Below are 15,298 nucleotides of genomic sequence, written 5' to 3' on the forward strand. Positions count from 1 at the left end.
TCACGGGCCAGCCAAGAATGGGGACGTACTGGACCACTCGGTGAACAAACTGTAGTAGACGGTCCCTGCTACAGAGTTCACAGTCCACATTCCAGTCTCTCTCCTTAAGAGGTTGCAATTTGTGTTGCATCTTTAAAGTGGACTAGACTAGATTTGACGGCAAAGCAGCCATTTGTCGGTATCGGATTAGAGGAAGCTTTAGAGACCCATCTAGTGCTTACTCTTTTCATTACACTGCAAAGGGACGGGGAGAGAGGGATGCCCAGCTAATGTAGACCAAAACCACTGAAGCAGAATTCACTCTTTATTCACACCACCTGTGAGCAAGTTAAAGAAAAGCCTCCACCCGTACAGCCCACTCCCCCAAAGAAACCAAATTAAATAAAAAAACAAAACCACCCTTATCTTCCTCCTTTCCTGCAGATGCTCTTCCAGGGTGTTTTGTTGCTCAGGAGCCAGTCCTGGATAAGTGAGTCCAGCCCCCGATCTGTGATTTTGGGCGGGGAGGATGTAGGTACCCACTCTTGGTGCCTCTGAGCAAGCTGGTCCATGGAGAAGCAGCAGGAGAATTCACTTCTTACTGGCCTTCACTGCCGACTTGGTGACCTTGGCAGCACCACCAGCCTTCTTCTCCACAGCCTTGATCACCCCCACAGCCACCGTCTGCCTCATGTCACGCACAGCAAAGCGACCTGCCAGAGAGAACCCCCATTAGATGAAGACAAGGACAGATGAGGCAGCCTTTCTGGTTTGTGGGAAGGGTTTCTATGTGGACGTCTGGAGTTTGATTTGTGGGTGGGAGAGCTGCAATTTGTGGATTGATGCCTTGCAGAAGTTTTTTTAATAAACAGAAGCTAGGGCAGGAGAGAAGTTTACGTTTACCTTCCCTTGCTCTGGAGAGCAGGAGACGGTTTTTCTAAAAGCTGAATCCTAGCATTAGACTTCTTAACTCAGAGATGCAGGGTTAGAACACGTTCAGACAGTCGAGTCCTTCATGAATGTCTAAAACTAATAAAAAGACTATGAAATCTTACCAAGCGGGGGGTACTCAGAGAAGGTCTCCACACACATGGGTTTGCTGGGGATCATCTGCACAATGGCAGCATCTCCAGACTTCAGTGCCTTGGGATTGTCCTCCAGCTTCTTGCCAGACCGGCGGTCGATCTTCTCTTTCAGCTCTGCAAACTTGCAGGAGATGTGAGCAGTGTGGCAATCCAGCACCGGGGAGTAGCCGGCAGCGATCTGGCCAGGGTGGTTCAGGATGATGACCTGCAGAGAAAGAAGGGGGGGGGGGGGCACCAAACAAACCCCAAGAGGCTATTGCTGCTGCTTGCCAGAGACTGCTTTAAAATATTAGATGTTTTCAGGCTTTTGTAGTATTTAATATGCATTCAGGTACTGCAAAACACAACTCGGTTTAACTAGCCAATTCCCTCCTAGGAGGCAAAGCCTGAGAATGAGGGGAAGGGGGAATCTAGCAGGAGCCTGGGGGGGGTCTGTGGACTGACAAACAGTGACTCTAGGCATCTGTAAAGTCACCGTGTTTTTCCTCAGTGCTAACCTGAGCGGTGAAGCTGCCGGCCTCCATGGGAGGGTCGTTCTTGCTGTCTCCGGCCACGTTCCCCCGGCGGATGTCTTTCACAGACACGTTCTTCACATTGAACCCAACGTTGTCGCCAGGCAGCGCCTCTGCCAGAGCCTCATGGTGCATTTCCACCGATTTCACCTCCGTGGTGATGTTGGTGGGGGAAAAGGTCACAACCATGCCGGCCTTCATGAGGCCAGTCTCCACGCGGCCCACTGGGACAGTGCCGATACCTGGGGAGAGAGGTACTGGTCAGTTTGGTGTTAATGAACACAGACTATGTTATTTGGTAAAGGGAGAGGAAGGACTAGGAGATGCAACAACCAGCTCTTCGCTTCAGCCTGTCCAGATGCCCCAATTCCATCTTTTGGGCATTAAGGGAAATAAAGCAACTGTCAGCCCAGTGTTTCATGCATGTCTGACCCAGCCATTCAGTCCACGTGACTGGTCCACGGGAGCTGCAGTTTTGGTGGAACTATGGCCAACACCTTTTACACGTTCCCTTTGGGGGAGAGTTCATTCATGCCAGCCCTGCTGGGAAACGCTTCCCACACTCACCACCAATCTTGTAAACATCCTGCAGGGGCAGGCGGAGGGGTTTGTTGATGGGGCGGGAAGGAGGGATAATGGAATCCAGGGCTTCCAGCAGAGTTGTACCAGAAACATTGCCTTCCTTCCTGGTAATGCTCCAGCCTTTGAACCAGGGCATCTGCAATATAAAGAGAGGGGATGCTTAGATTATTATAATGGACATCTCATGATGCACCGACAGAGCACAAGATCAACTTGTCGATAGGTCCCAAGTAATCCGGTTCCTAAAGAGCCTCCCTTCCCTCCCCCCAAAAATGTAAACTAAGCAGGGGTGCGTTCCCGGAGACTGGCGGTAATGAACAAGAAACAGATCTTTAAGCTCAGGCTCAGCCTCCACCAAGCCACCTAGAAGGGCTGCACTTAAAAGTGCAATCCTAGCTCCGTGCGGTGTGATGCTGACAGTCCAAGTGAGAGAATCTCAGATCCTGAGAGGGCTAGTTTCTTATCGCGACCCTGGGAGACCTCAGGGAACTTAGCAGTAGTAAGGTTAGGCTGAACTCATCTCAGTTTACAAACCACCCCCTTTCTCCATCTGCAAACCAACACCCTCTTCATCTCTCCCTGGAAGCCTCCACACCTCTCTTCTAGGAAGAGTACATGGAAACAGGCACGCTACTCACACTGGCGCTTGCCTCCAGCATGTTGTCCCCATGCCAGCCCGAGATGGGCACGAATGCCACCGATGCTGGGTTGTAGCCAATCTTCTTGATGTAGGCGCTCACTTCCTTGGTGATCTCCTGGTAGCGCTTGCCGCTGTAGGGGGGCTCTGTGGAGTCCATCTTGTTCACCCCAACAAGGAGCTGCTTCACCCCCAGCGTGTAGGCCAGGAGGGCATGCTCACGGGTCTGCCCGTTCTTAGAGATGCCGGCTTCAAACTCCCCCACGCCAGCCGCCACAATCAGCACGGCACAGTCAGCCTGGGGAGGGAAACGGGCTAGCAGAACAAGTTCATGCTGGGAAACGGAGGACCACTAGCAATGTTACAGACCTAGGTATCTTACAGATCAAGCAGATCCTTCCCCCCCACACACACCAGTCAGCCCCCCTCAAAAGGGACAGGCAGCCTTTCCCTGGATAGGCCTAAAAGCTGCACCCCCACATACAGCCCCATGCATTTAGTGGCTATGTCATTCCTTGCATGCTGAGATCACATACAACTGCAAGACTCGTCTGCTGTTAAATTATGGCTCTGTTGAGACCCCGGTGAGCCCCAGCTGCAAACCCAGTATAATCAAGCTCTTTACAGGAGTTTCACTGCCCCGCCCTGTACCTGGGAGGTGCCAGTGATCATGTTCTTGATGAAATCACGATGTCCTGGGGCATCGATGATGGTGATGTAGTACTTGGCAGTCTCGAACTTCCAGAGAGCGATATCGATGGTGATACCACGTTCACGCTCGGCCTTCAGCTTGTCGAGGACCCAAGCGTACTTGAAAGATCCCTTCCCCATCTGGGAGGAAGGAGACCAGTTAAGAGTGGGGCAGGCATGCTACTGCGGTAAGCAGCTACAGGATAAACCGGCACAAGCTGGGAACAAGCCCCCCCAGGGAAGAGAATGAAATGCCATGTGGGGCTGCAGTAATTGGAGCAGATTCCAGCTGCCAGGAAGGGGAGAGGGGGACACCTGCCCAGTGGTGCCTACTCACTGCAGAGCAATGTGCTAGGGAGCAAGTAGGGGGATCGCAGAGGTTGGCGCATGGTCCCCGCTCGAGGGTGGGTGGGTGGCACGGGGCACTGTTTGACGCCCCCTTCCCCCATTGTGATTTCCCGGCATTAAAGGGGCACTCTGTAGACTGGGGAAAGGGACAATCCCCCAACCCCTTTTTGGAGGTTCAGCAGCCCAAGGGGTGCATTAAAGGGCCCTGGGCAGATCTGGAGGTGCCCGTAAATGAGAAAGGGGCCGACCTCGGCCGCCTCTTTCTCAAACTTCTCGATGGTTCGCTTGTCGATGCCCCCGCACTTGTAGATCAGGTGCCCGGTGGTGGTGGATTTCCCCGAGTCCACGTGGCCGATCACCACAATGTTGATGTGGGTTTTCTCCTTGCCCATGGTGTGGGGCTGCGAGAGGGACCTGCAGGGCAGGGCAGACACGGGGCAGAGTTACAGCAGAGCCCCATCGGCCCCTCCGAACCCTCCAGCGGTTCATGATGAGCCGCTCCGGTGCGACGCCGGAGTAACACGCCACAGTCACACGGCGAGAGGAGGGGGGTACAGCAGAGCAAGCCCCGCAGCCAGACCTGTAGGGGCGCCGATTCCCCCCAGCCGGGCTACAACAGGAGTCCAGCCTTCCCCGTGTTTCGTTTACACGAGCCAATTCGGATCGAGCGATCGCTCCTAGGCCCCCCAGCTAACTGACTTAGAGCAGCCCGGCCCCGGCCCACGCTCGAGAGCCGGGAGAAGAATTCCCCGAGCCTAGCCGCGCTCACCTCCAACCCAGTCCTGCTGCTCCTGGATCCGTCTAAACAGCCGCAACTCGCAGCCACCCCGCCGCCGCCCCGGGCTTTTAAAGGGCCCGCGGGGGAGGAGCCGATCGGCCGCGCCGCTCCGGGACTGGAGCCGCACAATGCGGTGCCCATTGAGAGGGGCTGATTCAATTAGAGCCCGCGTGGGGGCCCCGAACCCCAGCACGTCCCCAGCGCCCGGCCCCTGCGGCGGGGGGACACCACAGGCAGGAATGGATCCACCCCCCGACCCCTGCACTCACACAGCTGGGTGGTTAGTGCAAGACCTGGAGCGTGGGGCAGAACCAGGCCCCAGAACTGGACCGCTCACAGCATCCCTTTCCCCAGGCTTTGGGGGTGTTGGGCTCCCACCGCTCCAGGGCTTGGGCCCATTTGGCTGCAGAACCAAGCACAGGGAGGATTAGTAGGGTGCAAACTTCCCTCCCCCAGCCCCTACCCACTGCACCTCCTGCTAGCCTGCTCCTGAGGACCTCTCCTCCCACTCACAGCCCTGCTAATGCTGCCCCGGTGATGACCCCCACACCACCTGCAAGCTCAGTTCCCCTCCCCATAGCTCTACTCTGCCAATGCTCACCAGGCTGTTTACTTGCAAGTTCTCTTTGCTGTTCAGTCCTGGGCTGTGCTGATGCCTCCCCGGTTTCACAGACCTGCCCTGCCCTGCCCTGCCCCCTGCTTTTTTCAGCCTTGGGCTGCTCCATGCACAGCTGTGCCCCTCCTCACCCACCAGACCCTTCTGGGCTAACCCTGGATTCAAATGCTGAGCTCAACAGCCAGTCCTGGCTATTTTGTGTAGTTTGGGGTTGGCTTCTTTCCCCCTCGTCCCCGAAGCTGTGTTCATACCATAAGTGACATGAGCAGATTCATATTTTAACTCCATCCTTCATCCTCTGTGCTTGTAACCCCTGCTCCCATGGAAAGACGGAGCCCCAGATCCTCCACTGATCATGGGAGATAGGAGTTTAAAATACCTTGAAAGATCTGGGCCGGAGTTTTTAAAACACTGATCACATAAGCAGAAAAAAATACCTCTCTGTCAATAGGGGATGTTTGCTTGGATAACTGAGTGGTAGGAAAGCATGGAAAGAATCTGAAACAAAGAAACAGCTCCAAACGGAAATAATAATCAATAAAATCTCAGAATATTGACCCTTTTCAGAAGAGGTTCCTTTCCCCTCCCACCCAGCACGTTGGGCTGCTTGAAGGATTACAGGCAAGAAAGATGCATTTTATTTCATTTCTTCAACCAAGTTTCCCTTTTTAGACTTTTATTTCCAGAGCTACAGTAGGGAGTGAGAGAAATGGCTGGCTCAGGGCGCTGGAAATGAGCAGAGGCTGGAATATGTGCACATAGGATTGGCTTTGCCCCAAAATCTAAGGATTCAGGCTCTCCACATGGATTTGGGGACCCCTCCCTCCCTGTGTTTGCTGGAGAATTCAAGTTTCAATTTAAATAAAACAAAAGTCTCTCCAGCCTCTTATTGCACTGGAGTTCTTGGACAACCCTCAGAGAATTGTGGAACACCCCCTTCACCTCAAGTGGGCGTGAACTCTCTAACCTAAATAGCAGCATCCAGAGGTGGTAGCATAATTAATTCCTTCCCTGCTGATCTCCAGGCTAATGTGCTTCTCCAGGCTGAATACATCATGCTCAGCGCATTGTTATAGGGAAGCTTAGGCTTCAAGGTGTAAATCTGTGAATGCCTGACTGTTCTAGGAGATATTTGATGTTGGGGATCTCAGCATAGCATACCGTGCCCCCTTGTTCTCACCAGAGGACAGAAATCGTGCTTTGTGCAGGTGAGGTGCCTTAGCGAATATTAAACCATTTTTGCTCCATTGTTTAGACTATTAACTGGCTAATTAGCCTGTCTCCCCCACTCCCACCCGTTGTCCCCCTGCTCCGAGTCCACCCTCTGCAATCCCCCTCTTTTTGCCTTACAGTATATGAGATTCCCGCTGGGTGGGACCTACCCTTTGGGTCGGTGGCTGAGTGTGGCTAAGGGCAGTGGCAGCCAGATGCTCTGTGACTGTGTGGTGACTGTAGAAGGGGTTATGTGAAATGCACTGGAAAGGGGGGGAGGTCTCTGTATATTTCTCAGCGGACATGGACCCATATCACAGTTAGCTTCCCCCTCTTCAGAGCGGCCAAGGACTGAAAGGGCTGTGGAGACTGGACTCCCCTCTGAAAGAGAGGAAGATGAGCCAGTGGTTAGGGCCCTCGCCTAGGACTCAGCAGACCCTGCTCTGCCACAGAACTCCTGTGTGACCTTGGGCAAGTCACTTAATTTCTCACTGCCTCAGTTCCACATCTGGGGTTTACAGCAGTTCCCTACCTCACAAGGGAGTATGAGGATGAATACATTAAAGATTGTGAGATGCTCAGGGCCAGACTAGTACTGAATATAGATTGCTAGAGGCCAGGGCTGAAGTGTGGGGAAGCTTGCCTGGCCATTGCTCTGCCTGTGCTGGAGACAAACCGAGGACTTCAATCTCTGCTCCTAATTTTTCCAGGGGTAAACGCTAAATGATACATGCAGGGCCCAATTCAGTCGCCTCCCCATCTCTGACCTGGCCCCTCACTTCTGACAGCCACCGGTTCTCAGGCTGCACTTCTGGCCCCAGCTCTGCCTTCACTTTAAAATCAAAGCATGGAGCTGGAGTGATCTGAAGCGATGGCGCCTCGCACGCACCAATATGCCTCTGAGAGGAGAATGACTGTGCCCTGTGATTGGTGGCACCGGGAAAAGCATCAGAGTGAATTCATGTCACATGGATGTTAGTTACTCAGTTACATTTGGGGATCTCATTTAAACTGCGCTTGTTGAAGTTCAGGTTTATGACCCCAGGGGTTAAAAGCCACAGCCCTGACTCCGGCAGGACTTCCTTGGCCAGAGAGAGTTAAAAGCCACAGCCCTGACTCCGGCAGGACTTCCTTGGCCAGAGAGAGTCTGCAAAGTGTGAGTCCCTGGGGCAACTTGACTCCTGGGGAGCCTGGGCTGGTTAATTTTAACAGGGCTTTGTTCATGGTGGTGGGGAGGAGTGCAGGGTTGTGAAAAGCCAGCATTTAACACAGGTGAGCAAGGAACGGGCTGTTTGAAACTGAACTCTCCTTCTGATGCCATTAGAGTTTCCCTTCTTGCCCTTTCTTTCCGCCACTAGCAATGATTCTGCCCCGTGTGTCCCATAGAGTCTCCCTGCAATGTCTCTCTCAGGTAGAGCAATTACTGAGCGACTGTGAGCTCTTCCAGGCTTTGGAATACTCCCTGCAGTGCTGCTAAGAAGTGGGGCACTCAGCCTGCTAACTGCTCTGCATAGGCAGGCCCTGTGAAGACCCAAGAAAGTCAATGGAGGCCTCTGTGGATGCATAAAGGAGTTTGCAGGATCTGGCTCTGAATCCATGTTCCTGTTTGCACCCCATTATTTCTCCTTCTTTCTCTATTGATTCATCTCTGTTGATTTCTTCACCTGTGTGAATCCCTAACTCCCTGTGTTATTATTCTGTAATAGTCTTTATTGTAAGTTATTTGTATCACCATAGCTATTTACTATTCATTCTCCTTGTCTCGTCATCTCTGTTCATTAGCCTGTATTGATTAGTCCCTTTTCTCTCACTTTATGGATGAGTCAGGCTCTGTTTATTTCAGCCTTGACTCTGCTCCTATTCGCCTTTCCTTGTCTCTGTTAATTGGTATTCAGCCCGCTAATGATTATTTATTACTTATGATTATTTGGGGGCTCAGCCCCGCCCCAGAACCCAACGCCCCCTGCTGTCTCTGCGCTTGGTCCGTAGGAGACTCTCCCTTGTTTATCTCTTCCACGTGTTTCTCTCCCTGTGGCTCCAAGGGGGCGTGGCTAACCAGCCCGCAGTCAATGATTGGTGCCGGCATTCGGAAGGGGCGTGGTTAGGTTGGTACCCGCTGCCGAGGAAGGTTTAAATGGACTGGGCGGGGCAGTGCTGAGTATAGTGGCTGCCCTACTGCGGGGGCTGTGGGTCCAGGTACGTGCTTTATCTGCTGGGTTTGGGGTGGGGGCCCTATAGCTGGGCTTGGCTTGGCTGGGCTGGGCTTGGCTGTGCCTGCTGCCGAGCTCCCCTGGGATCCTGGGCTGTTGCCTGGGCTAGAGATGGCAGATTTCCACCACCCTATTTCCCTGCCCACCCATGGGGCAGTACCTGCTTTGATGCTTCTGGAAAGGGGGGGAAGAAATGAGGCCTCTTTTCTCCAGACCTAGCAGTCAGTCTGGGATAAGGACTGGTTAACTGGCCTGACACCACTGCTTACTGGGTGCAAGGCCCCCATGTAGGGGGAAGGGTACACTTTACTAGGGTCTGGGGGAGCTGGCCCAGAATGCAACCCCCATGGGTAGGTGTGTGGGAGGGGCCTTGTGTTACAAGTTTGTACTAGGCCTGAGAAGATTCTGCTTGGGCCCTGACTGGGTGAGGGACTGCAGCTGTTTCCTTCTCACACTCCTCTGTTAGTTCAATGGCACTGGCAGCACAGCTCAGACAATGGGCCTACCAGAATGGTGCAGGTGCTGTGAATAGGGCTTGTGCCTGCCCATGGCTAAAAGCCCCTCCACCAGCTTAAGGGGGGAACTACTGGGCCCAGGCCTCACCTAATTTTGGGGGATAACAAATGAGAGAACAGGTGTGAAGGTCAGAGGGCTAAATGAAAGAGACACTGAGCAGAGAACCCTGGGCAGCACCCACTGCTTCTCAAAAGCAGCTAAGGAGTCAACAGACTCTGCCCAGAGGGACTCTGCCTGGATATGTGATCGGATGGAAGAATGCAAATGGGCCCCACAGTTGCAGAGCACCTCCTCAGCCATCATCCTCTCCCTGGTGCTGTAGATGGTCACGTTGGCCAAGGCAAGGAGGGGGTCCTGTGATTTTGTGGGGCCCTGGATGGGGTGTGCGTAGATCAGAAAGTGTGGGGAGAAATGCAGCCAGAATAGGGGCTGCAACTTGGCACGCTCCAGATATATGTGCGCCAGGGTCTCCCTCCTGCCGCAAATGGGACAGGTAGCAGGACGAGAGGTGAACCGCACCAGGTACATGCCTGTGCTCGCCCATCCATGAAGGAGCTGCCAGCTAATCTCCCCGGTGGGCTGTGGCACCAAGGTGGAATACAGACTGGCCCACTGGGGTTCCTCCACCTTGGCAGGTGGTAAAAGGTCTGGGTGGGACATGAGGGTGCTGTGAATGGGGTGGTGGGCTGTTTGGGTGCCTAATGCTCTTGCATGATCACTTGTTAAAAAGCTCACTGCTGGCTGCTTGGCAGCAGTTCTGAGGTGCTGCTCTCTGCGGAGCTCGTGGGGGAGGACGATGAATCTTGTAGCCAACAAAATGCTAAAGTTGAGGCAGCTTTTCCAGTGACCACAAACTCTCCTGGCCTAATCATCTCAGGTCTGTGGGACCTGTGATCGCCGAGCAACTCTGCTCACCCTTCCTTCCCCATTCATTTAGAAACCTGGTCACCTGTTAGATCTGTACCTGGCAGTACAGGCCAGACTCCACTTTGGTGAGGCTGTGCTGGGTGGAACAGAGCTGAGCATGGCCCTGTGAGTGCGGTGTGGGGGCTGGGAGCCTGTCTAAACCCCTTTCTCTGTCTCAGACACCTCCGACCAGCAGTATGGGAAAGGAGAAAATCCACATCAACATTGTGGTGATTGGCCATGTGGACTCGGGGAAATCCACCACCACCGGGCACCTCATCTACAAGTGCGGGGGCATCGACAAGCGAACCATCGAGAAGTTTGAGAAGGAGGCAGCTGAGGTCAGGGCAACGGTGCCAGACAGACTGTATCCAGAGTTTTAATTAACTTGCTCTGTGGGGCGTCGCTATGTGATGTGTGGCTCGGGCACTGCCTACGCTGGGACTCCTCGGTTATAAACCTCAGACTCCAAGCAATGACGGCTAAACCTCTGAGTTTGGGGAGGGTCCCTGGGGAGCCAGGAGGCTGTTTGTGTTTGGAGGGCGTTGGCACATCTGCCACTCCAAGGCCCTGGCTACTCTAAGGAAGCTTGCATCAGTGTGACCGTACTGATACGCATCCCCTGCAGCAAGTCTGCCTCTAACCTAGACTTGGGGGGAAGGCGAGAGTTTAATGCTCTCATCTAAAGTAGATTAGGGTAGTGGAGGGATCTGACAGCATCCCACTTGCAAACAGCCCCCCAGTTAAATAAATCCTGCCTTATTTAATGCAGAGAAATGGGAGCTGTTCTCTAGTGACCACGTGTGTCCACCCCAAACACCTTGTGTAACTTGGAGTGTAACTGGTGTCTCCCTCCACGCAGATGGGGAAGGGCTCCTTCAAATACGCCTGGGTGCTGGATAAGCTGAAGGCCGAGCGGGAGCGCGGGATCACCATCGACATCTCCCTGTGGAAGTTCGAGACCACCAAGTACTACATCACCATCATCGATGCCCCTGGCCACAGAGACTTCATCAAGAACATGATCACTGGCACCTCCCAGGTAAGAGCTGACCTGCTCAGGGTGAAGTGGGCGAGGTGACTCTGCAGCTAGAGTTGTAGCATGCTCTGATGCTGTGTCCCTTCCCTACTCCAGGCTGACTGTGCTGTGCTGATTGTGGCGGCTGGCGTGGGGGAGTTTGAAGCCGGCATCTCTAAGAACGGGCAGACCCGTGAGCATGCCCTGCTGGCCTACACGCTGGGGGTGAAGCAGCTCATTGTTGGGGTGAACAAGATGGACTCCACCGAGCCCCCCTATAGTGGCAAGCGCTACCAGGAGATCACCAAGGAAGTGGGCGCCTACATCAAGAAGATTGGCTACAACCCAGCATCGGTGGCATTCGTGCCCATCTCGGGCTGGCATGGGGACAACATGCTGGAGGCCAGTGCCAAAGTAAGTAGCGTGCTCGTGTGTGTGCGCCTCGTGGAGGCCAGATCTGGAATGACAGGGTGTGGAAGTGTCTGTCTGAGCTGCTTTGGACATGGAAGCATGACTAGGTGGATGGGGAAACCCTACTTTCAGCCAAGGATCTAGGCAGAGCATGGGCTGGTGTTAGAGGCTTGCATAGCTTTATTTCTCCAAGGTACATTCTGTATTAACTTCCAGGCTCCAGTTTTGTTCTTCCTCCTACTGTGACAGGCAGTGGTGGGCAGTTTAGTGCAGTGTGGGCACAAATACCTCCTGGGAGACGCACCTGGCACACTCAGGCCCTACCTAGCTTCCGCCTTGGCTCCTGTCTGTTGCAGATGCCTTGGTTCAAAGGCTGGAAGATCACTAGGAAGGATGGAAATGCTGCAGGCACCACCCTGATGGAAGCTCTGGATTCCATTGTCCCTCCTTCCCGCCCAATTAACAAGCCTCTCCGTCTGCCCCTGCAGGATGTCTACAAGATTGGTGGTGAGTGTGGGGAGGGTGAAGGTCACTGGGTGTGGCAGCTTTTTTCTAGGTAACCCAACTGATGCCACCGTCTCTGTGCCCAGGTATCGGCACTGTCCCAGTGGGCCGTGTGGAGACTGGCTTCATGAAGGCCGGCATGGTTGTGACCTTTTCCCCCACCAACATCACCACGGAGGTGAAGTCGGTGGAAATGCACCATGAGGCTCTGGCAGAGGCGCTGCCTGGCGACAACATTGGGTTCAATGTGAAGAACGTGTCTGTGAAAGACATCCGCCGGGGGAACGTGGCCGGAGACAGCAAGAACGACCCTCCCATGGAGGCCGGCAGCTTCACTGCTCAGGTAAGGGGTGGAAAAAATAGGGCTTGTTGACTCTGCCTGGCTGTATCTAGAGTAGCCCAGCTGATGATGCCAAGGACAGGGCAGGTTATTAAAAGGAGAGCAGATTCTCCCAAACAGATGGCTAACACTGCAGTTAGTCACAGACAGTGCTTCTGCCATAGCAGCTGAATGGAAGATGAGACAAATTGGTCTCCCAGCCCACACAAGAGTAGTGGTTGCCATGCCCTTGTGTTAAGTCAAATTAGCAAGTCTGGGGTTAGCCCCCTTCCCTAAGAATTTCCCCCCCTTCCACTCAGACCTCTCTGGCAGCCAAATAACCACTAGCTCTCCCCCTTCCCACCCCACATGCATTTTGCCACTATAGGCTATTAGTCTTGTGATGCCAGCACACGTTGCACTCCATGGCAGGAGCGTCTGAACAACAGCTTCCTCCTTGTAGCTGCTAAAAGTAGTCTGAAAGAACTATCTGAGGTCAGTTAGGGCTATTAAGACCTCTTTCTATCCTGGCAACAGCTCTCCCTCTTAACATTGCTCTCTGCATGGTGGCTACTCCTAATAAATAACTGAGAGAAACACCTGGAGAAGGCCTACTGGGACAGCTGGTCGTGTTAAGAACTCCTACACTTGGATGGGGATAGATGAGAGCATACAGTAACAGGTGGCTTGTAACCACTTTGGGACTGGGACAGGTACAAGCCCCTCCCCAGTTCAAGTTTGCACTGTGCCCAGTGGTAGCAATACAGAGATTCTTACTCTCTGGTCTCCTCAGATCTGGCAAGCTAGATGGTGCCTGTGTACCAACAGAGCTATGCCTGCCCAAATCAAGCAACAGGACCAATTCACCGTAACTAACCTTGTTCTAAGGTGGCTTTTTAAAAAAACCTTAATCCTAGCAAATGGCCTCTGATCCCAGCATATAACTCATCAGGGCTTCCCCAAGAACAAATGAACCGGCGAATACTCAGGCTGCCTAACCATCTCCTCCCGTGCAGGTCATCATCCTGAACCACCCAGGCAAAATCGCTGCTGGCTACTCCCCGGTGCTGGATTGCCACACTGCTCACATCTCCTGCAAGTTTGCAGAGCTGAAGGAAAAGATCGACCGCCGGTCTGGCAAGAAGCTGGAGGACAATCCCAAGGCACTGAAGTCTGGAGATGCTGCCATTGTGCAGATGATCCCCAGCAAACCCATGTGTGTGGAGACCTTCTCGGAGTACCCCCCTCTTGGTAAGGTTGTAATGGATGGGGTAAAATAGCTACTCCCCTCTGTAGCATTGGGACACCTGCCTTAGAACCAGTTGCCAGGTAACTAAATTGCTATGACCAGTCTAGATCACACGGCAATTATTCGTGCGAGGTCTGGTCTACACTACGGTTTTTTTTTTTTTTTGTCAAAACCGTGCTGGTGTACACACAATGACCTTTTGTCGACAGAACAAAATAAAACCACCTCTGTGAGAAGTGAGGGGCTTTTGTTGGCATAGCTAGGGCAATGCAGCAGGGGCTGTCATTCATGTCCATTTCACTGCTAAATTGACAAAGCCAGGGGCACTGGAGCCTGGCTCTTGCTGGGATTGGAGGGGATGGGGGGGTGAGTGACTGCTGCCAGGTTTCCAGCTGCGCACATGCAGTCAGACTTGATGGCTGCAGGACTGGGGAGTTGGGGGTGGGGGGAGCAGCCCACAGGGAGCCCAGGAGCCGAGAGGTGGGTCTCAGCTCCCCATGCTGCCCCTTAGGTCAGTGGAAGTGCTTCTAGTGAGGACACACTCCATCGACCTAAGGGGAGTAGTGTGTACATCAGCCACTGCTGTAGCTAGTGGTAGCTGAAAGTCAACGTACTTATGTCTAGTGTAGACAGGCCTTAGTGTTTAATCTACATGAGCAGACCTGTGGTCCTGGTCCAGAACAATAGCTAATACCAGTGCTGGCCCCTGATAATTTCATGAGGAATCTGTTAGATGCCCAGCATACGCCCTCCAACCTAGGGCTGAATCATCAGAGGCTAGACTAGGTCCTGCTGTGGCTGCAAACTCCTTATATTGCCCACAGCTGAGTGCCATTAAGCTGTAGTAAAGAACAACCATTGGCAACCTGTGCCCAGAAGAGCCTCATGGGCAGAGCAGGCAAAGGAAAACAACCAGCCAACGTGCCTCTCCTCCGGCAGGTCGCTTTGCCGTGCGTGACATGAGACAGACGGTAGCCGTGGGGGTGATCAAGGGGGTCGACAAGAAGGCCAGTGCCGCTGCCAAAGTCACCAAATCGGCTGTGAAGGCCAGTAAGAAATGAAGCCAAAACCCCACTGGCACAATCACCGTCTGGGCTGATCACTGCGCTGCCGTGAACGCCGGCGGTGGTGGAATACCAACGGTCTGAGCCTCGCACGTCCACTTTTTTTCTAACTGTCCTCCCTCAATAAACAGTCTGTTTTGAAAAATGCCAATGGCTTTGTGTGTCTGTAACACCTGCCTCTGGGGGGTGCTCTGCGTGGGGCAGTCAGTCAATCCTCTGAACTGTCGCATTGGAGGGAAAGGCCCCAGGCTTCAATCTGACAGGCTCCACTGCCCCCCAGCACTGGTGTATCAGGTTTCCCATGGAGTAACACTTTCTCTTCTCCCCCCGCCCCCTCCCCCCCCCCCACTACCATTCAGACAGGGAGTAGACTGGGCCTTGGCTTCTGCGGCTCCCGTGTTCCTGGGTGGACGGCAGGGTTCCAAGTGGCCCACGAGTGGCAGTTTGAAGGGGGCAGTTGGTGAGCTGGGGAGGAAAGCAGCAGCCCAGCTCCTGCAGAAATAGCATGACGTGAGATCACAAGCAGGACTGATGAGAGGTACAAAGCTGGGGTGCACCAGCAACGAGACTGTCTCCTAGGATTGTGGGTTTGAATGGGAGGGGGGGCACCCTTTCAGAGTGTTTCTCAGAGCAAGGCAAGTGGTTACAAGGTTGTGAGGTGG

At 53.6% G+C, this 15,298-nt stretch overlaps 2 protein-coding genes across 2 annotated transcripts; one reads left to right on the plus strand and one right to left on the minus strand.

Annotated features, from left to right (window-relative positions):
* Nucleotides 1-4: 4 nt before the first annotated feature.
* LOC137143829 (elongation factor 1-alpha, somatic form-like) lies at nt 5-4,239 on the minus strand. The gene is made up of 7 exons (XM_067533839.1): nt 4,082-4,239; nt 3,447-3,626; nt 2,797-3,093; nt 2,144-2,294; nt 1,562-1,818; nt 1,035-1,269; nt 5-692 (listed from the first exon to the last, which is right to left on the minus strand). The coding sequence occupies exons 1-7, from the start codon at nt 4,223-4,225 to the stop codon at nt 571-573; spliced, it is 1,386 nt and encodes a 461-aa protein (XP_067389940.1). The 5' UTR covers nt 4,226-4,239; the 3' UTR covers nt 5-570.
* A 4,375-nt stretch (nt 4,240-8,614) lies between these two features.
* LOC137143769 (elongation factor 1-alpha, oocyte form-like) lies at nt 8,615-14,783 on the plus strand. The gene is made up of 8 exons (XM_067533746.1): nt 8,615-8,635; nt 10,251-10,412; nt 10,934-11,113; nt 11,207-11,503; nt 11,857-12,007; nt 12,091-12,347; nt 13,340-13,574; nt 14,512-14,783. Exons 2-8 carry the CDS (start codon nt 10,269-10,271, stop codon nt 14,631-14,633), a joined length of 1,386 nt encoding a protein of 461 aa, XP_067389847.1. The 5' UTR covers nt 8,615-8,635; nt 10,251-10,268; the 3' UTR covers nt 14,634-14,783.
* The last annotated feature ends 515 nt before the right edge of the window (nt 14,784-15,298 follow it).

The sequence above is a fragment of the Emydura macquarii genome, unplaced genomic scaffold, assembly GCF_026122565.2.
Source record: "Emydura macquarii macquarii isolate MOO-44397 ecotype Brisbane River unplaced genomic scaffold, CSIRO-AGI_Emac_v2 contig_3348, whole genome shotgun sequence".
Taxonomy (NCBI): domain Eukaryota; kingdom Metazoa; phylum Chordata; order Testudines; family Chelidae; genus Emydura; species Emydura macquarii.

Excerpts from the sequence above, each read along its gene's own strand:
- LOC137143829 (XM_067533839.1), bottom strand. The coding sequence starts at position 4,225 with ATGGGCAAGGAGAAAACCCACATCAACATTGTGGTGATCGGCCACGTG. Across the intron at positions 1,819-2,143 it reads GGATGTTTACAAGATTGGTG|GTATCGGCACTGTCCCAGTG; the intron begins GTGAGTGTGGGA and ends CTCTCTCCCCAG. Across the intron at positions 693-1,034 it reads CTCTGAGTACCCCCCGCTTG|GTCGCTTTGCTGTGCGTGAC; the intron begins GTAAGATTTCAT and ends TCTCTCTGGCAG.
- LOC137143769 (XM_067533746.1), top strand. The coding sequence starts at position 10,269 with ATGGGAAAGGAGAAAATCCACATCAACATTGTGGTGATTGGCCATGTG. Across the intron at positions 11,114-11,206 it reads TGATCACTGGCACCTCCCAG|GCTGACTGTGCTGTGCTGAT; the intron begins GTAAGAGCTGAC and ends TCCCTACTCCAG. Across the intron at positions 12,008-12,090 it reads GGATGTCTACAAGATTGGTG|GTATCGGCACTGTCCCAGTG; the intron begins GTGAGTGTGGGG and ends CTCTGTGCCCAG.